The following is a 22,589-nucleotide window of genomic DNA, read 5'->3' as shown; positions in this document are numbered from 1 at the left end:
CTGACCCCTGACCCCTGACCCTGACTTGTTAAAGCCAGAACCACATATGGATCCTTCGGTGTTAGACTGGTGGGGATTGGGTCCATCCCTTAATCCAACACACACACTTTTACCCTCATCATATGCTGCTGTTACTCTGATCTTGGTTTGTTTTTTACTTTATATAGAGATATAACGACAAAAACAGGACAACCCCAGCCCCTCATTCTCCCCTCCATCCATCCCCTCCCTCCACACCACCCACCATCTATAGTACAACCCCAGCCCCTCATTCTCCCCTCCATCCATCCCCTCCCTCCCTCCACACCACCCACCATCTATAGTACAACCCCAGCCCCTCATTCTCCCCTCCATCCATCCCCTCCCTCCACACCACCCACCATCTATAGTACAACCCCAGCCCCTCATTCTCCCCTCCATCCATCCCCTCCCTCCCTCCACACCACCCACCATCTATAGTACAACCCCAGCCCCTCATTCTCCCCTCCATCCATCCCCTCCCTCCACACCACCCACCATCTATAGTACAACCCCAGCCCCTCATTCTCCCCTCCATCCCCCCTCCCTCCCTCCACACCACCCACCATCTATAGTACAACCCCAGCCCCTCATTCTCCCCTCCATCCATCCCCTCCCTCCACACCACCCACCATCTATAGTACAACCCCAGCCCCTCATTCTCCCCTCCATCCCCTCCCTCCCTCCACACCACCCACCATCTATAGTACAACCCCAGCCCCTCATTCTCCCCTCCATCCATCCCCTCCCTCCCTCCACACCACCCACCATCTATAGTACAACCCCAGCCCCTCATTCTCCCCTCCATCCATCCCCTCCCTCCACCCACCCACCATCTATAGTACAACCCCAGCCCCTCATTCTCCCCTCCATCCATCCCCTCCCCTCCACACCACCCACCATCTATAGTACAACCCCAGCCCCTCATTCTCCCCTCCATCCCCTCCCTCCACACCACCCACCATCTATAGTACAACCCCAGCCCCTCATTCTCCCCTCCATCCCCTCCCTCCCTCCCTCCACACCACCCACCATCTATAGTACAACCCCAGCCCCTCATTCTCCCCTCCATCCATCCCCTCCCTCCCTCCCTCCACCCACCATCTATAGTACAACCCCAGCCCCTCATTCTCCCCTCCATCCATCCCCTCCCTCCACACCACCCACCATCTATAGTACAACCCCAGCCCCTCATTCTCCCCTCCATCCATCCCCTCCCTCCACACCACCCACCATCTATAGTACAACCCCAGCCCCTCATTCTCCCCTCCATCCCCTCCCTCCCTCCCTCCACACCACCCACCATCTATAGTACAACCCCAGCCCCTCATTCTCCCCTCCATCCATCCCCTCCCTCCCTCCACACCACCCACCATCTATAGTACAACCCCAGCCCCTCATTCTCCCCTCCATCCATCCCCTCCCTCCACACCACCCACCATCTATAGTACAACCCCAGCCCCTCATTCTCCCCTCCATCCATCCCCTCCCTCCCTCCCTCCACCCACCATCTATAGTACAACCCCAGCCCCTCATTCTCCCCTCCATCCATCCCCTCCCTCCACACCACCCACCATCTATAGTACAACCCCAGCCCCTCATTCTCCCCTCCATCCATCCCCTCCCTCCACACCACCCACCATCTATAGTACAACCCCAGCCCCTCATTCTCCCCTATTCCAGGACCCTATTCCACACGCAACAAATCCCCTCCACGGAAGGACCCTATTCCACAAGCAACAGATCCCCTCCATTGAAGGACCCTATTCCACACGCAACAGATCCCCTCCATGGAAGGACCCTATTCCACACGCAACAGATCCCCTCCATGGAAGGACCCTATTCCACAAGCAACAGATCCCCTCCATGGAAGGACCCTATTCCACATGCAACAGATCCCCTCCATGGAAGGACCCTATTCCACATGCAACAGATCCCCTCCATGGAAGGACCCTATTCCACATGCAACAGATCCCCTATTCCAGGACCCTATTCCACATGCAACAGATCCCCTCCATGGAAGGACCCTATTCCACATGCAACAGAGCCCCTCCATGGAAGGACCCTATTCCACACGCAACAGATCCCCTCCATGGAAGGACCCTATTCCACACGCAACAGATCCCCTCCATGGAAGGACCCTATTCCACACGCAACAGAGCTGATCCCCTCCATGGAAGGACCCTATTCCACACGCAACAGAGCTGATCCCCTCCATGGAAGGACCCTATTCCACACGCAACAGATCCCCTCCATGGAAGGACCCTATTCCACACGCAACAGATCTGATCCCCTCCATGGAAGGACCCTATTCCACACGCAACAGATCCCCTCCATGGAAGGACCCTATTCCACACGCAACAGAGCTGATCCCCTCCATGGAAGGACCCTATTCCACACGCAACAGATCCCCTCCATGGAAGGACCCTATTCCACACGCAACAGAGCTGATCCCCTCCATGGAAGGACCCTATTCCACACGCAACAGATCTGATCCCCCTCCATGGAAGGACCCTATTCCACACGCAACAGATCCCCTCCATGGAAGGACCCTATTCCACACGCAACAGAGCTGATCCCCTCCATGGAAGGACCCTATTCCACACGCAACAGATCCCCTCCATGGAAGGACCCTATTCCACACGCAACAGAGCTGATCCCCCTCCATGGAAAGACCCTATTCCACACGCAACAGATCCCCTCCATGGAAGGACCCTATTCCACAAGCAACAGATCCCCTCCATGGAAGGACCCTATTCCACACGCAACAGAGCCCCTCCATGGAAGGACCCTATTCCACACGCAACAGATCCCCTCCATGGAAGGACCCTATTCCACACGCAACAGATCCCCTCCATGGAAGGACCCTATTCCACACGCAACAGATCCCCTCCATGGAAGGACCCTATTCCACACGCAACAGATCCCCTCCATGGAAGGACCCTATTCCACACGCAACAGATCCCCTCCATGGAAGGACCCTATTCCACACGCAACAGATCCCCTCCATGGAAGGACCCTATTCCACACGCAACAGATCCCCTCCATGGAAGGACCCTATTCCACACGCAACAGATCCCCTCCATGGAAGGACCCTATTCCACACGCAACAGAGCTGATCCCCTCCATGGAAGGACCCTATTCCACACGCAACAGATCCCCTCCATGGAAGGACCCTATTCCACACGCAACAGATCCCCTCCATGGAAGGACCCTATTCCACACGCAACAGAGCTGATCCCCTCCATGGAAGGACCCTATTCCACACGCAACAGATCCCCTCCATGGAAGGACCCTATTCCACACGCAACAGAGCTGATCCCCTCCATGGAAGGACCCTATTCCACACGCAACAGAGCTGTCCCCTCCATGGAAGGACCCTATTCCACACGCAACAGATCCCCTCCATGGAAGGACCCTATTCCACACGCAACAGACTTCCCCTCCATGGAAGGACCCTATTCCACACGCAACAGAGCTGGTCCCCCTCCATGGAAGGACCCTATTCCACACGCAACAGAGCTGATCCCCCTCCATGGAAGGACCCTATTCCACATGCAACAGATCCCCTCCATGGAAGGACCCTATTCCACACGCAACAGATCCCCTCCATGGAAGGACCCTATTCCACACGCAACAGATCCGGCCCTCCATGGAAGGACCCTATTCCACACGCAACAGATCCCCTCCATGGAAGGACCCTATTCCACATGCAACAGATCCCCTCCATGGAAGGACCCTATTCCACAAGCAACAGATCCCCTCCATGGAAGGACCCTATTCCACACGCAACAGATCCCCTCCATGGAAGGACCCTATTCCACACGCAACAGATCCCCTCCATGGAAGGACCCTATTCCACACGCAACAGACTTCCCCTCCATGGCAGGACCCTATTCCACATGCAACAGATCCCCCTCCATGGAAGGACCCTATTCCACACGCAACAGATCCCCTCCATGGAAGGACCCTATTCCACACGCAACAGATCCCCTCCATGGAAGGACCCTATTCCACACGGAACAGAGCTGATCCCCTCCTTGGAAGGACCCTATTCCACACGCAACAGATCCCCTCCATGGAAGGACCCTATTCCACACGCAACAGATCCCCTCCATGGAAGGACCCTATTCCACACGCAACAGATCTGATCCCCTCCATGGAAGGACCCTATTCCACATGCAACAGAGCTGGTCCCCCTCCATGGAAGGACCCTATTCCACACGCAACAGATCCCCTCCATGGAAGGACCCTATTCCACACGCAACAGAGCCGAGCCCCTCCATGGAAGGACCCTATTCCACACGCAACAGATCCCCTCCATGGAAGGACCCTATTCCACACGCAACAGATCCCCTCCATGGAAGGACCCTATTCCACACGCAACAGATCCCCTCCATGGAAGGACCCTATTCCACACGCAACAGATCCCCTCCATGGAAGGACCCTATTCCACACGCAACAGATCCCCTCCATGGAAGGACCCTATTCCACACGCAACAGATCCCCTCCATGGAAGGACCCTATTCCACACGCAACAGATCCCCTCCATGGAAGGACCCTATTCCACACGCAACAGATCCCCTCCATGGAAGGACCCTATTCCACACGCAACAGAGCTGATCCCCCTCCATGGAAGGACCCTATTCCACACGCAACAGAGCCCCTCCATGGAAGGACCCTATTCCACACGCAACAGAGCTGATCCCCCTCCATGGAAGGACCCTATTCCACACGCAACAGAGCTGATCCCCTCCATGGAAGGACCCTATTCCACATGCAACAGATCTGATCCATGGAAAAGACTAAATTCTCATATTTCAGAGTCCCATCTTTATGAGATTCTGTCTCTGCATAATGTATAGAGTCCCCTCCCTCTCTATCATAATACCTGGATCGTTCTTCACCATTATCTCTCCATATCCGTTCTTGCTTGGTTTGTTGTAACAGTATTTTTATTGGGAGTTTCACAATTTTCACCCCATATTAAGAGATACAACGACAAGGCAAAAAATAAAACCAGCCCTCACTTACACATATCCGTATGCTTGCACGCACACACACACACACACACACACACACACACACCATTTCTCTCCCCGCTCAGCGCTTCTCTCACCCCATCCCCCCCTCTCATTGCAAAAAAAAATAAATTAAAGCTCAGTTTAAACCATGAAATCGTGTTCTCCACACGGACCGTCCAGTGTCATTCTATAAATACATAGATCACCGTTCTAAGAGAGAATCCCCGCAGCGTTATATAGCTGATACTTCAGGTTCTAGGTAATGTAAGTAAAGGTTCCCAATACTCTGTAGAACTGATCTGTCGTAGAATGCAATGTACATGTACAGATATTCCAGCGGCGCCCATTTCAAACAGTATCTCTCATGCCGATCTTTAATAGAAGGATCTTTATCACTAATCCACTGTAAAAGGATGTGTTTTTTTTCCCCCCCTCCCTCGCTGCGAAGGTGAGGATGTTGTAAAGCCTCCTCTTATCCACAGAAGTTACATGCCTACTAGGGAGACCTAACAGTAGAGAAACTGGGTCCAATTCTAGATCGACCCGCTCTAGGATCTTTTCAATTTCCTTGCGAACACCAGACCAATATCTTTGTATTTTTTGGGGTACATGACCATAAACAATGTGTCAGGGTGTCTGAATCAGTTTTACATTTGAGACACTGAGGAGAAGAGGAAGAAGGGGCTAAAATGCATGTCTGCCATTTGGGGATGTATGCAATCTGTGTATTACTCTTAATTGAATTGCTCGCGTACGATTACAGATAGATATTGTCCTCCCACATCTCTTCGTTCAATAGCAACAGACAGTTCTTTCTCCCACACTTGTTTCACCCTCTGTGTGTCACACAGCGGGAAAGGGACCTTATAAAGCATCATAAAACAGACTTACAGACGTTTTCCTTTGAGGGGGAAGAAAAAAAGCATTTTTTTCCAATGACAGACAGATCAGGGTTGCCACGTAAAGGTGGTGCTCTTCAGAATATAATGTCTTACTTGTAGGAAACGGGAAAAAAAAGTCCTGCTTTTGGGAAGTTGATATTTCTCGACCATCTGCTCAAATGACAATAAAACATCTTATCAGCAAATAAGTCATTTAGTCTGCGTATGCTCTTATTAAGCCAAACGTTAAAGCCAGCATCCAGCAATCCTGGGGGCGAAATCTGGGTTGTTAAGAATTGGGGTAAGAGCAGAGGTTAGTTTGGACCTTCCCAAGGAAACGATGAACTGACCTCCATACTTTGAGTGTGTTAAGTTGTTGCAGTGATATTTTACAGACTTGAAACTTGTGAAAAAAATAAAAGATCATGTAAAAGGGGTATTTTGGAAGAGAAGTCTCAATGTTTAACCAAAATAGAGGAGTCATCGTTTGTGATCCAGTCTGAGATATAACATAGGTGGGCACACCACTGATAGAACCTGATATTGGGCAGATCCAAGCCGCCCATAGAACTTGACAGCTGCAATATTGCCATCTTAAGTCTTGGCTTGCGTTTACTCCATTATAAAGGAACTTAGCCATCCATTTACATCCTTTATTACCTTATCGGAGAGTAATACTGGGATAATTTTTTAGATTGGGTAGAGTAGCCTAGGTAAAATGTTCATTTCCAAGAGGGATATTCTACCCAACCATGAAAATCGGACGAGAGTTCCAGCGCTCCAGATCTCCTGTCTTATTGTGTCGAAACAAAGGGAACAAAATTGTGCTTTATGTACATTTGTTTGGGGGATTTTAAGAGTTACAAATATACCCAGATATGTAAAACCTCAGACTATTTAAAAGGGAAGAGGGGGGGGGGGAGAAGTATTAGATACAGAGTGAAGGTTACCAAGTGGCATAGCCTCCGATTTAGTGAGGTTGATCTTGTAGCCCCGAGAATTCGCTGAATTAACTCCCAATAATATTAATAAAAGAGATGTGATTGATTAGTCTCGGGATTCGAAAATGAATATCAGGACATCATCAGCGTACGAAGCTTATTTTATGGTGAACATCGCCAATGTATTAATAATATCGAGCTGTGGGGAACAAAATGGCGCCCGTAGAGAGGAACACGGTGTTTTCAGACGAGCTCGCGCGTTATTCGTACATTTTATATTCTTACATTAATCTCCTAGCTTGAAAAAAAGTGGTAGAATTGGCTAAAATAAGTTACCCTACAATGAGTCTTGGCGACTATTTCTCAACAAAAAAAAAATCTCCGACGACATGCCCAACAGAACTACTAAGAAGTCGACCAAAACCGCCATCCCTTGTAGATGTGCAGGAGGAGCTAGCTAACGTTAGCGAAGCTAACACCACTGCGGATCCGGGCGCAACGGGACCTGGTGATTCAAAGGATAAGAACGGTCCTGGAAGCAATAGCAGGCCATTCAGCCGAACTGCAGAGGGTTGTCAAACGGGTCGATGAGGCGGAAGGAAGAATATTTCTACTGTGGAAACTTCAGCTACATCCATGGACACTAAGATAAAAGCACTTGAGCTGCGCCTGGCAGTCAGGAGTCGCCAGAGCTGCCTGCACGAAAGGCTATTTTCCTGGTGCGCGAAAATGGCGGAGCACATTGACGACTTGGATAATCGAGGACGCAGATGCAATATCCGTGTTGTGGGACTCCCGGAATATTCTGAAGGGACACGTCCAGTAAAAATGTTTTGAGGAATGGATCCCTGGTTACCTACAAATTGACACTAAGGCTGGTCGTGTGAAGCTGGACAGAGCACATCGCTCTCAAGCACCGATACCTGGTCCCAACCAGCGCCCACGACCAGTGGTTATAAAGCACCGATACCTGGTCCCAACCAGCACCCACGACCAGTGGTTATAAAGCACCGATACCTGGTCCCAACCAGCGCCCACGACCAGTGGTTATAAAGCACCGATACCTGGTCCCAACCAGCGCCCACGACCAGTGGTTATAAAGCACCGATACCTGGTCCCAACCAGCGCCCACGACCAGTGGTTATAAAGCACCGATACCTGGTCCCAACCAGCGCCCACGACCAGTGGTTATAAAGCACCGATACCTGGTCCCAACCAGCGCCCACGACCAGTGGTTATAAAGCACCGATACCTGGTCCCAACCCGCACGACCAGTGGTTATAAAGCACCGATACCTGGTCCCAACCAGCGCCTACGACCAGTGGTTATAAAGCACCGATACCTGGTCCCAACCAGCGCCCACGACCAGTGGTTATAAAGCACCGATACCTGGTCCCAACCAGCGCCCACGACCAGTGGTTATAAAGCACCGATACCTGGTCCCAACCAGCGCCCACGACCAGTGGTTATAAAGCACCGATACCTGGTCCCAACCAGCACCCACGACCAGTGGTTATAAAGCACCGATACCTGGTCCCAAACAGCACCCACGACCAGTGGTTATAAAGCACCGATACCTGGTCCCAACCAGCACCCACGACCAGTGGTTATAAAGCACCGATACCTGGTCCCAACCAGCGCCCACGACCAGTGGTTATAAAGCACCGATACCTGGTCCCAACCAGCGCCCACGACCAGTGGTTATAAAGCACCGATACCTGGTCCCAACCAGCGCCCACGACCAGTGGTTATAAAGCACCGATACCTGGTCCCAACCAGCGCCCACGACCAGTGGTTATAAAGCACCGATACCTGGTCCCAAACAGCACCCACGACCAGTGGTTATAAAGCACCGATACCTGGTCCCAAACAGCACCCACGACCAGTGGTTATAAAGCACCGATACCTGGTCCCAAACAGCACCCACGACCAGTGGTTATAAAGCACCGATACCTGGTCCCAACCAGCACCCACGACCAGTGGTTATAAAGCACCGATACCTGGTCCCAACCAGCGCCCACGACCAGTGGTTATAAAGCACCGATACCTGGTCCCAACCAGCACCCACGACCAGTGGTTATAAAGCACCGATACCTGGTCCCAACCAGCGCCCACGACCAGTGGTTATAAAGCACCGATACCTGGTCCCAACCCACGACCAGTGGTTATAAAGCACCGACACCTGGTCCCAACCAGCGCCCACGACCAGTGGTTATAAAGCACCGATACCTGGTCCCAACCAGCGCCCACGACCAGTGGTTATAAAGCACCGATACCTGGTCCCAACCAGCGCCCACGACCAGTGGTTATAAAGCACCGATACCTGGTCCCAACCACCACGACCAGTGGTTATAAAGCACCGACACCTGGTCCCAACCAGCGCCCACGACCAGTGGTTATAAAGCACCGATACCTGGTCCCAACCAGCGCCCACGACCAGTGGTTATAAAGCACCGATACCTGGTCCCAACCAGCGCCCACGACCAGTGGTTATAAAGCACCTATACCTGGTCCCAACCAGCGCCCACGACCAGTGGTTATAAAGCACCGATACCTGGTCCCAACCAGCGCCCACGACCAGTGGTTATAAAGCACCGATACCTGGTCCCAACCAGCGCCCACGACCAGTGGTTATAAAGCACCGATACCTGGTCCCAACCAGCGCCCACGGCCAGTGGTTATAAAGCACCGATACCTGGTCCCAACCAGCGCCCACGACCAGTGGTTATAAAGCACCGATACCTGGTCCCAACCAGCGCCCACGACCAGTGGTTATAAAGCACCGATACCTGGTCCCAACCAGCGCCCACGACCAGTGGTTATAAAGCACCGATACCTGGTCCCAACCCACGACCAGTGGTTATAAAGCACCGATACCTGGTCCCAACCCACGACCAGTGGTTATAAAGCACCGATACCTGGTCCCAACCAGCGCCCACGACCAGTGGTTATAAAGCACCGATACCTGGTCCCAACCAGCGCCCACGACCAGTGGTTATAAAGCACCGATACCTGGTCCCAACCAGCGCCCACGACCAGTGGTTATAAAGCACCGATACCTGGTCCCAACCAGCACCCACGACCAGTGGTTATAAAGCACCGATACCTGGTCCCAACCAGCACCCACGACCAGTGGTTATAAAGCACCGATACCTGGTCCCAAACAGCACCCACGACCAGTGGTTATAAAGCACCGATACCTGGTCCCAACCAGCACCCACGACCAGTGGTTATAAAGCACCGATACCTGGTCCCAACCAGCGCCCACGACCAGTGGTTATAAAGCACCGATACCTGGTCCCAACCAGCGCCTACGGCCAGTGGTTATAAAGCACCGATACCTGGTCCCAACCAGCGCCCACGACCAGTGGTTATAAAGCACCGATACCTGGTCCCAACCAGCGCCCACGGCCAGTGGTTATAAAGCACCGATACCTGGTCCCAACCAGCGCCCACGGCCAGTGGTTATAAAGCACCGATACCTGGTCCCAACCAGCGCCCACGACCAGTGGTTATAAAGCACCGATACCTGGTCCCAACCAGCGCCCACGACCAGTGGTTATAAAGCACCGATACCTGGTCCCAACCCACGACCAGTGGTTATAAAGCACCGATACCTGGTCCCAACCCACGACCAGTGGTTATAAAGCACCGATACCTGGTCCCAACCAGCGCCCACGACCAGTGGTTATAAAGCACCGATACCTGGTCCCAACCAGCGCCCACGACCAGTGGTTATAAAGCACCGATACCTGGTCCCAACCAGCGCCCACGACCAGTGGTTATAAAGCACCGATACCTGGTCCCAACCAGCGCCCACGACCAGTGGTTATAAAGCACCGATACCTGGTCCCAACCAGCACCCACGACCAGTGGTTATAAAGCACCGATACCTGGTCCCAAACAGCACCCACGACCAGTGGTTATAAAGCACCGATACCTGGTCCCAACCAGCACCCACGACCAGTGGTTATAAAGCACCGATACCTGGTCCCAACCAGCGCCCACGACCAGTGGTTATAAAGCACCGATACCTGGTCCCAACCAGCGCCCACGACCAGTGGTTATAAAGCACCGATACCTGGTCCCAACCAGCGCCCACGACCAGTGGTTATAAAGCACCGATACCTGGTCCCAACCAGCGCCCACGACCAGTGGTTATAAAGCACCGATACCTGGTCCCAACCCACGACCAGTGGTTATAAAGCACCGACACCTGGTCCCAACCAGCGCCCACGACCAGTGGTTATAAAGCACCGATACCTGGTCCCAACCAGCGCCCACGACCAGTGGTTATAAAGCACCGATACCTGGTCCCAACCAGCGCCCACGACCAGTGGTTATAAAGCACCGATACCTGGTCCCAACCCACGACCAGTGGTTATAAAGCACCGACACCTGGTCCCAACCAGCGCCCACGACCAGTGGTTATAAAGCACCGATACCTGGTCCCAACCAGCGCCCACGACCAGTGGTTATAAAGCACCGATACCTGGTCCCAACCAGCGCCCACGACCAGTGGTTATAAAGCACCGATACCTGGTCCCAACCAGCGCCCACGACCAGTGGTTATAAAGCACCGATACCTGGTCCCAACCAGCGCCCACGACCAGTGGTTATAAAGCACCGATACCTGGTCCCAACCAGCACCCACGACCAGTGGTTATAAAGCACCGATACCTGGTCCCAACCAGCGCCCACGACCAGTGGTTATAAAGCACCGATACCTGGTCCCAACCAGCGCCTACGGCCAGTGGTTATAAAGCACCGATACCTGGTCCCAACCAGCGCCCACGACCAGTGGTTATAAAGCACTGATACCTGGTCCCAACCAGCGCCCACGGCCAGTGGTTATAAAGCACCGATACCTGGTCCCAACCAGCGCCCACGGCCAGTGGTTATAAAGCACCGATACCTGGTCCCAACCAGCGCCCACGACCAGTGGTTATAAAGCAACGATACCTGGTCCCAACCAGCGCCCACGACCAGTGGTTATAAAGCACCGATACCTGGTCCCAACCAGCGCCCACGACCAGTGGTTATAAAGCACCGATACCTGGTCCCAACCAGCGCCCACGACCAGTGGTTATAAAGCACCGATACCTGGTCCCAACCCACGACCAGTGGTTATAAAGCACCGACACCTGGTCCCAACCAGCGCCCACGACCAGTGGTTATAAAGCACCGATACCTGGTCCCAACCAGCGCCCACGACCAGTGGTTATAAAGCACCGATACCTGGTCCCAACCAGCGCCCACGACCAGTGGTTATAAAGCACCGATACCTGGTCCCAACCCACGACCAGTGGTTATAAAGCACCGACACCTGGTCCCAACCAGCGCCCACGACCAGTGGTTATAAAGCACCGATACCTGGTCCCAACCAGCGCCCACGACCAGTGGTTATAAAGCACCGATACCTGGTCCCAACCAGCACCCACGACCAGTGGTTATAAAGCACCGATACCTGGTCCCAACCAGCGCCCACGACCAGTGGTTATAAAGCACCGATACCTGGTCCCAACCAGCGCCCACGACCAGTGGTTATAAAGCACCGATACCTGGTCCCAACCAGCACCCACGACCAGTGGTTATAAAGCACCGATACCTGGTCCCAACCAGCGCCCACGACCAGTGGTTATAAAGCACCGATACCTGGTCCCAACCAGCGCCCACGACCAGTGGTTATAAAGCAGCGTGTCATGGATGCGGCCAGAAACATCGGTTCTGACGGTAGTCGACGTCAAGGTCCAAAAGGTCTCATTCTTCAACGATTATTCCACAGCGGTTGTACGAAGGCGCAAAGCGTTTGATGAGGTGGAAGCTCGACTCTAGAGAATGAAGATGGACTACAGCACTGCTGTGCCCGGCCACATTGAAGATTATGGTCAACGGATCGCCTAAAAAAACTCGACACATCTGAAGAGGCCGCTGCGTTTATCGACTCTCTCGGGTAAATAACCTTCTCCCGTTGGATAACGCTTTATTTTATTTTGAATCTGATCATGAAACAGTGGGGTGAGTTCTCACGTGCTCCTGTTCAGTAACATTCGTATCGTTATTATTTTTCTTGCTAAAGCAGCTCAGACTGAGATATGTGTGGACCTGTATTGGTGCCCAGGCTTGGTTTTATGTGGAAGAGGCTCAATCATCTTCTAATGGATTTTTAATATTCAACATATATATATAAAGGATGAGGCTATTGAGTGGCAATGCGGACTTAAGAGTCTACATTTGGAGAGTTGAAATCCCCTGCATGTTAGCTAGTAGGAAAACCCCTTTTTGGATCTTTACATGTTAAATTTTTTGGGGGGTTTAGTATAGTTCAGGGTTCAGGGTTCATATCGCTTGTTTATGCTCAGTGAGATAGAGGAGAGTTCAACACAATGGAAAAAGATACCACCCCATTTTTACAGTAGGATTCAGTCTGGATATTGATTGGTCAAAGCGCAATGCCAGGTAACAGACTACGTGTACATGGAACATTAGAGAGAGCCATAACCCCATTAAAAGGAAGAAGGTACTGTCCTTTTTTGAAGAAAAAAAAAGTAAATATTGATATTGCCCTGTTACAAGAAACTAAATTGAATGATAAGGAGCATCTGAAATTACAACAAGGGGGGATGTTTGGTCAAGGGTTTTTCTCATCATTTACATCCAGAAGTAGAGGTGTAGCAATTCTTGTGCAAAAAAGAACCTACCACTTCAGGTCGTGAAAGATAAATCGCTTTGTTATAATTTAATGGTACTTTACAAGGGCAGAACATTTCCATAGTGAATATTTACTCTGCCCACCCCCCCCCTGACTTCCTCACTAAGGTATCTCTAGACTTTTCAGAATTAAACTCAAGACACAGCAGTGGTTTGGAGGAGATGTTTAATTGTTTGGTTGAAATCCCCCTTAATGATAAGCTTCCCAGCGGTATAGCCTCACTCTCTCCTCAAAGCTAAGTCACTTACAGCTATTTGTGATGATCTGGGGGGGGGGGTTATGCTGATGTTTGGAGAGCTTTTCATCTCCTCCAACAGAGAGTTCACGTTTCTTTTCTCTCTGCACCTCATGGATGTCAGACTATTTTTTTAATGCCCAGGACGTCGCTGCAGTCTGTTTTATCCGCTTGAGGATAGGAAGCATAGTCATATCTGATCATGCGGAGGTGATCCTGGACATAGAACTCAACGGGGACATTCAATCAGTCAAGACATTGGAGGTTGAATACAACCATTCTTAACGGGGACATTCAATCAGTCATGACATTGGAGGTTGAATACAACCATTCTTAACGGGGACATTCAATCAGTCAAGACATTGGAGGTTGAATACAACCATTCTTAAAGACCATACATTCACATGTTTTGTTGACGTTGAGTGAGAGGTTGTTTTCCTGACACCACACTCCGAGGGCCCTCACCTCCTCTCTGTAGGCCGTCTCGTCGTTGTTGGTAATCAAGCCTACCACTGTAGTGTCGTCTGCAAACTTGATGATTGAGTTGGAGGCGTGCATGGCCACGCAGTCATGGGTGAACAGGGAGTACAGGAGAGGGCTGAATACACACCCTTGTTGGGCCCCAATGTTGAGGATCAGCGGGGTGGAGATGTTGTTTCCTACCTTCACCACCTGGGGCGGCCCGTCAGAAAGTCCAGGACCCAGTTGCACAGGGCGGGGTCGAGACCCAGGGTCTCGAGCTTAATGAAGAGTTTGGAGGGTACTATGGTGTTGAATGCTGAGCTGTAGTCGATGAACAGCATTCTTACATAGGTGTTCCTCTTGTCCAGATGGGTTTGCGATTGCGTCGTCCGTGGACCTATTGGGGCGGTAAGCAAATTGGAGTGGGTCTAGGGCGTCAGGTAGGGTGGAGGTGATATGGTCCTTGACTAGTCTCTCAAAGCACTTCATGATGACAGAAGTGAGTGCTACGAAGCGTTAGTCGTTTAGTTCAGTTACCTTAGCTTTCTTGGGAACAGGAACAATGGTGGCCATCTTGAAGCATGTGGGAACAGCAGACTGGGATAGGGAGAGATTGAATATGTCCATAAACACACCAGCCAGCTGGTCTGCGCATGCTCTGAGGACGTGGCTAGGGATGCCGTCTGGGCCGGCAGCCTTGCGAGGGTTAACACGTTTAAATGTTTTCCTCATGTTGGCTGCAGTGAAGGAGAGCCCGCAGGTTTCGGTAGCGGGCCGTGTCAGCGGCACTGTATTGTCCTCAAAGCGAGCGAAGAAGTTGTTTGGTTTGTCTGGGAGCAAGACATCGGTGTCCACGACGGGGCTGATTTTCCTTTTGTAGTCTGTGATTGACTGTAGACCCTGCCACATATGTCTCGTGTCTGAGCCGTTGAATTGCGACTCCACTTTGTCTCTATACTGACGCTTAGCTTGTTTGATTGCCTTGCGGAGGGAATAGCTACACTGTTTGTATTCGGTCATGTTTCCGGTCGCCTTGCCCTGATTAAAAGCAGTGCTTCGCACGCTTTCAGTTTTACGCGAATGCTGCCATCAATCCACGGTTTCTGGTTGGGGGAAGGTTTTAATAGACGCCGTGGGTACAACATCACCGATGCACTTGCTAATAAACTCGCTCACCGAATCAGCGTAGACATCAATGTTATCGTCCGATGCTATCCGGAACATATCCCAGTCCACGTGATCGAAGCAATCTTGAAGCGTGGAATCTGATTGGTCGGACCAGCGTTGAACAGACCTGAGCGCTGACTACAGCTTCACCCAACGTGACATAGTAATGAAATGCTGACTACAGCTTCACCCAACGTGACATAGTAATGAAATGCTGACTACAGCTTCACCCAACGTGACATAGTAATGAAATGCTGACTACAGCTTCACCCAATGTGACATAGTAATGAAATGCTGACTACAGCTTCACCCAACGTGACATAGTAATGAAATGCTGACTACAGCTTCACCCAATGTGACATAGTAATGAAATGCTGACTACAGCTTCACCCAACGTGACATAGTAATGAAATGCTGACTACAGCTTCACCCAACGTGACATAGTAATGAAATGCTGACTACAGCTTCACCCAACGTGACATAGTAATGAAATGCTGACTACAGCTTCACCCAACGTGACATAGTAATGAAATGCTGACTACAGCTTCACCCAACGTGACATAGTAATGAAATGCTGACTACAGCTTCACCCAACGTGACATAGTAATGAAATGCTGACTACAGCTTCACCCAACGTGACATAGTAATGAAATGCTGACTACAGCTTCACCCAACGTGACATAGTAATGAAATGCTGACTACAGCTTCACCCAACGTGACATAGTAATGAAATGCTGACTACAGCTTCACCCAACGTGACATAGTAATGAAATGCTGACTACAGCTTCACCCAACGTGACATAGTAATGAAATGCTGACTACAGCTTCACCCAATGTGACATAGTAATGAAATGCTGACTACAGCTTCACCCAACGTGACATAGTAATGAAATGCTGACTACAGCTTCACCCAACGTGACATAGTAATGAAATGCTGACTACAGCTTCACCCAACGTGACATAGTAATGAAATGCTGACTACAGCTTCACCCAACGTGACATAGTAATGAAATGCTGACTACAGCTTCACCCAACGTGACATAGTAATGAAATGCTGACTACAGCTTCACCCAATGTGACATAGTAATGAAATGCTGACTACAGCTTCACCCAACGTGACATAGTAATGAAATGCTGACTACAGCTTCACCTATCAACAATTTTGTATTTTATTTAAAGACAGTTAAAAATTGTTATCTACAATGACGGCCTACCCCGGCCAAACCAGGACGACGCTGGGACAATTGTGCGTCGCCCTATTTGACTCCCAGACTAGGAGGAAATACGTTAAGGATAATACAAATTAGCCCAATGGAATAAAACATATACAGTCAATTTAGAAAAGCAAGCAAAGTGAGGAATTACACAGAAATATACATTGGCTTTTTAAAAACACATTAAATACACATTAAATAGCAAAGTTGAGAGGCAGCCTGCAAAACGCATGCCATTCCCGGTTTGTGTGTGTGTGTGTGTGTGTGTGTGTGTGTGTGTGTGTGTGTGTGTGAGGTGTGTGTGTGTGTGTGTGAGGTGTGTGTGTGTGTGTGTGTGTGAGGTGTGTGTGTGTGTGTGTGTGGTCTGTGTGTGTGTGTGAGGTGTGTGTGTGTGTGTGTGTGTGTGTGTGAGGTGTGTGTGTGTGTGTGTGTGTGTGAGGTGTGTGTGTGTGTGTGTGTGTGTGTGTGAGGTGTGTGTGTGTGTGTGTGTGTGTGTGTTTGTGAGGTGTGTGTGAGGTGTGTGTGTGTGTGAGGTGTGTGTGTGTGTGTGTGTGTGTGTGTGTGTGTGTGTGTGTGTGTGTGTGTGAGGTGTGTGTGTGTGTGTGTGTGTGTGTGTGTGTGTGTGTGTGTGTGTGTGTGTGTGTGTGTGTGTGTGTGTGTGTGTGTGTGTGTTACAGCAGGTCTTGCTCCACCCAGACAGTCTTCCTCTGTTCCTCCTGGATTCTGTCTTTCACCACTCTGATGAGGTCATCAGGCCCAGCCCATTCCTCAGGCTCCAGACACGCATAGAGGCATGGGACGCTCTCCAGCTCTCTCTCTCTGCTGCGACACACTCTGACAAACTCTTCCTCACTGTCCACACGCAGGGGCAGCTTCCTGTTGGAGACAGAGGTCATGGGGTTAGAGGTGAGGGGTTAGGGACGCTTTCCAGCTCTCTCTCTCTGCTGCGACACACTCTGACAAACTCCTCCTCACTGTCCACACGCAGGGGCAGCTTCCTGTTGGAGACAGAGGTCAGGGGTTAGAGGTCAGGGGTTAGGGACGCTCTCCAGCTCTCTCTCTCTGCTGCGACACACTCTGACCTCCTCACTGTCCACACGCAGGGGCAGCTTCCTGTTGGAGACAGAGGTCATGGGGTTAGAGGTGAGGGGTTAGGAACGCTCTCCAGCTCTCTCTCTCTGCTGCGACACACTCTGACAAACTCCTCCTCACTGTCCACACGCAGGGGCAGCTTCCTGTTGGAGACAGAGGTCAGGGGTTAGAGGTCAGGGGTTAGGAACACTCTCCAGCTCTCTCTCTCTGCTGCGACACACTCTGATAAACTCTTCCTCACTGTCCACACGCAGGGGCAGCTTCCTGTTGGAGACAGAGGTCAGGGGTTAGAGGTCAGGGGTTAGGAACACTCTCCAGCTCTCTCTCTCTGCTGCGACACACTCTGACCTCCTCACTGTCCACACGCAGGGGCAGCTTCCTGTTGGAGACAGAGGTCAGGGGTTAGAGGTCAGGGGTTAGGAACGCTCTCCAGCTCTCTCTCTCTGCTGCGACACACTCTGACAAACTCTTCCTCACTGTCCACACGCAGGGGCAGCTTCCTGTTGGAGACAGAGGTCAGGGGTTAGAGGTCAGGGGTTAGGAACACTCTCCAGCTCTCTCTCTCCGCTGCGACACACTCTGACCTCCTCACTGTCCACACGCAGGGGCAGCTTCCTGTTGGAGACAGAGGTCATGGGTTAGAGGTCAGGGGTTAGGAACACTCTCCAGCTCTCTCTCTCTGCTGCGACACACTCTGACAAACTCTTCCTCACTGTCCACACGCAGGGGCAGCTTCCTGTTGGAGACAGAGGTCAGGGGTTAGAGGTCAGGGGTTAGGAACACTCTCCAGCTCTCTCTCTCTGCTGCGACACACTCTGACAAACTCTTCCTCACTGTCCACACGCAGGGGCAGCTTCCTGTTGGAGACAGAGGTCAGGGGTTAGAGGTGAGGGGTTAGGGACGCTTTCCAGCTCTCTCTCTCCGCTGCGACACACTCTGACCTCCTCACTGTCCACACGCAGGGGCAGCTTCCTGTTGGAGACAGAGGTCAGGGGTTAGAGGTCAGGGGTTAGGAACACTCTCCAGCTCTCTCTCTCTCTGCTGCGACACACTCTGACAAACTCTTCCTCCTCACTGTCCACACGCAGGGGCAGCTTCCTGTTGGAGACAGAGGTCAGGGGTTAGAGGTGAGGGGTTAGGAACGCTTTCCAGCTCTCTCTCTGCTGCGACACACTCTGACAAACTCTTCCTCACTGTCCACACGCAGGGGCAGCTTCCTGTTGGAGACAGAGGTCATGGGGTTAGAGGTGAGAGTACCTTAGCTTCCTGATGTTCTTGTCACAGATCTTGATGTGGATGATGATTGGGTAGATCTCTCTCCTCAGCAGGTCTTTAACACAGCTCACGTCAGCCTCCATCAAGCAGTGTTTACCCTGCGCCACAACAGACCTGGGATCAAATACTATTAACACAGCTCACGTCAGCCTCCATCAAGCAGTGTTTACCCTGCGCCACAACAGACCTGGGATCAAATACTATTAACACAGCTCACGTCAGCCTCCATCAAGCAGTGTTTACCCTGCGCCACAACAGACCTGGGATCAAATACTATTAACACAGCTCACGTCAGCCTCCATCAAGCAGTGTTTACCCTGCGCCACAACAGACCTGGGATCAAATACTATTAACACAGCTCACGTCAGCCTCCATCAAGCAGTGTTTACCCTGCGCCACAACAGACCTGGGATCAAATACTATTAACACAGCTCACGTCAGCCTCCATCAAGCAGTGTTTACCCTGCGCCACAACAGACCTGGGATCAAATACTATTAACACAGCTCACGTCAGCCTCCATCAAGCAGTGTTTACCCTGCGCCACAACAGACCTGGGATCAAATACTATTAACACAGCTCACGTCAGCCTCCATCAAACAGTGTTTACCCTGCGCCACAACAGACCTGGGATCAAATACTATTAACACAGCTCACGTCAGCCTCCATCAAACAGTGTTTACCCTGCGCCACAACAGACCTGGGATCAAATACTATTAACACAGCTCACGTCAGCCTCCATCAAACAGTGTTTACCCTGCGCCACAACAGACCTGGGATCAAATACTATTAACACAGCTCACGTCAGCCTCCATCAAACAGTGTTTACCCTGCGCCACAACAGACCTGGGATCAAATACTATTAACACAGCTCACGTCAGCCTCCATCAAGCAGTGTTTACCCTGCGCCACAACAGACCTGGGATCAAATACTATTAACACAGCTCACGTCAGCCTCCATCAAGCAGTGTTTACCCTGCACCACAACAGACCTGGGATCAAATACTATTAACACAGCTCACGTCAGCCTCCATCAAACAGTGTTTACCCTGCGCCACAACAGACCTGGGATCAAATACTATTAACACAGCTCACGTCAGCCTCCATCAAGCAGTGTTTACCCTGCGCCACAACAGACCTGGGATCAAATACTATTAACACAGCTCACGTCAGCCTCCATCAAGCAGTGTTTACCCTGCGCCACAACAGACCTGGGATCAAATACTATTAACACAGCTCACGTCAGCCTCCATCAAGCAGTGTTTACCCTGCACCACAACAGACCTGGGATCAAATACTATTAACACAGCTCACGTCAGCCTCCATCAAGCAGTGTTTACCCTGCGCCACAACAGACCTGGGATCAAATACTATTAACACAGCTCACGTCAGCCTCCATCAAACAGTGTTTACCCTGCGCCACAACAGACCTGGGATCAAATACTATTAACACAGCTCACGTCAGCCTCCATCAAACAGTGTTTACCCTGCGCCACAACAGACCTGGGATCAAATACTATTAACACAGCTCACGTCAGCCTCCATCAAGCAGTGTTTACCCTGCGCCACAACAGACCTGGGATCAAATACTATTACAAATATCTCAATTACTTTCACATACATTTACAAAATCAACAAGTGATTGATTATTGGAATGTACTTGGAAATACCCTTGGAAAAAGTATTGGCATGTATTTGAAAATACTAAAATACACAGATTTTTTAAAATCCCACTCAGGTTTCTGGAAGGCTGCCCACGTGCACCCTCTCTAGAAAGGTGGTGAACCCTGGGTAATGATCTCCTGATCTCTAAACTGTCTTGTCTCTCAGGTTTCTGGAAGGCTGCCCACGTCCACCCTCTCTAGAAAGGTGGGGAACCCTGGGTAATGATCTCCTGGTCTCTAAACTGTCTTGTCTCTCAGGTTTCTGGAAGGCTACCCACGTCCACCCTCTCTAGAAAGGTGGGGAACCCTGGGTAATGATCTCCTCATCTCTAAACTGTCTTGTCTCTCAGGTTTCTGGAAGGCTACCCACGTCCACCCTCTCTAGAAAGGTGGGGAACCCTGGGTAATGATCTCCTCATCTCTAAACTGTCTTGTCTCTCAGGTTTCTGGAAGGCTGCCCACGTGCACCCTCTCTAGAAAGGTGGGGAACCCTGGGTAATGATCTCCTGGTCTCTAAACTGTCTTGTCTCTCAGGTTTCTGGAAGGCTGCCCACGTGCTCCCTCTCTAGAAAGGTGGGGAACCCTGGGTAATGATCTCCTGATCTCTAAACTGTCTTGTCTCTCAGGTTTCTGGAAGGCTGCCCACGTGCACCCTCTCTAGAAAGGTGGGGAACCCTGGGTAATGATCTCCTCATCTCTAAACTGTCTTGTCTCTCAGGTTTCTGGAAGGCTGCCCACGTGCACCCCCTCTCTAGAAATGTGGGGAACCCTGGGTAATGATCTCCTGGTCTCTAAACTGTCTTGTCTCTCAGGTTTCTGGAAGGCTGCCCACGTCCACCCTCTCTAGAAAGGTGGGGAACCCTGGGTAATGATCTCCTGGTCTCTAAACTGTCTTGTCTCTCAGGTTTCTGGAAGGCTACCCACGTGCACCCTCTCTAGAAAGGTGGGGAACCCTGGGTAATGATCTCCTGATCTCTAAACTGTCTTGTCTCTCAGGTTTCTGGAAGGCTACCCACGTCCACCCTCTCTAGAAAGGTGGGGAACCCTGGGTAATGATCTCCTGATCTCTAAACTGTCTTGTCTCTCAGGTTTCTGGAAGGCTGCCCACGTGCACCCTCTCTAGAAAGGTGGGGAACCCTGGGTAATGATCTCCTCATCTCTAAACTGTCTTGTCTCTCAGGTTTCTGGAAGGCTACCCACGTCCACCCTCTCTAGAAAGGTGGGGAACCCTGGGTAATGATCTCCTCATCTCTAAACTGTCTTGTCTCTCAGGTTTCTGGAAGGCTGCCCACGTCCACCCTCTCTAGAAAGGTGGGGAACCCTGGGTAATGATCTCCTGGTCTCTAAACTGAACATTTTAGAATCTTCAATCAACAGCTTAGATCTTTTCTAGCTTCAAAATGTACTTCAGTTGTGGCTGAACAAGGACGTGGTAAATATAAATCTAGCAGTTTTTCTTTCTGTACATTGGCTGGTAGTCTACACTTAGATTTGACTTGATTCAATTGTTTTGTTTATAAAGCCCTCTTGTGAAAACTTGTGTCTGCAGAGCTGTCTGCACCTTGATGCCCCGGGGCCTCCAGGGCAGTTCAAGTTGTTAATGGAGGACCTCAATGGAATGATCTGCAGAGCTGTCTGCACCTTGATGCCCCGGGGCCTCCAGGACAGTTCAAGTAGTTAATGGAGGACCTCAATGGAATGATCTGCAGAGCTCTCTGCACCGTGATGCTCCGGGGCCTCCAGGGCAGTTCCAGTAGTTAATGGATGGACCTCAATGGAATGATCTGCAGAGCTCTCTGCACCTTGATGCCCCGGGGCCTCCAGGACAGTTCAAGTTGTTAATGGAGGACCTCAATGGAATGATCTGCAGAGCTGTCTGCACCTTGATGCCCCGGGGCCTCCAGGA

At 51.1% G+C, this 22,589-nt stretch overlaps 1 protein-coding gene across 1 annotated transcript in view; it reads right to left on the bottom strand.

Annotated features, from left to right (window-relative positions):
- Positions 1–17,203: 17,203 nt before the first annotated feature.
- The window catches only part of LOC106595170 (caspase recruitment domain-containing protein 11), a 152,258-nt gene continuing 146,872 nt past the window's right edge, over positions 17,204–22,589 (bottom strand). The window contains exons 27-28 of the mRNA XM_045712666.1: positions 19,004–19,119; positions 17,204–17,530 (exon numbers count right to left, since the gene is read on the bottom strand). Coding sequence (XP_045568622.1) covers positions 17,326–17,530; positions 19,004–19,119 — 321 coding nt within the window. The 3' untranslated portion in view covers positions 17,204–17,325. The remainder of the gene's footprint in view (positions 17,531–19,003; positions 19,120–22,589) is intronic.

The sequence above is a fragment of the Salmo salar genome, unplaced genomic scaffold, assembly GCF_905237065.1.
Source record: "Salmo salar unplaced genomic scaffold, Ssal_v3.1, whole genome shotgun sequence".
In the NCBI taxonomy this organism is placed as follows: Eukaryota; Metazoa; Chordata; class Actinopteri; order Salmoniformes; family Salmonidae; genus Salmo; species Salmo salar.
Note: the sequence above shows the minus strand (reverse complement) of the source record. Positions and strands in the feature narration are given on the sequence as shown.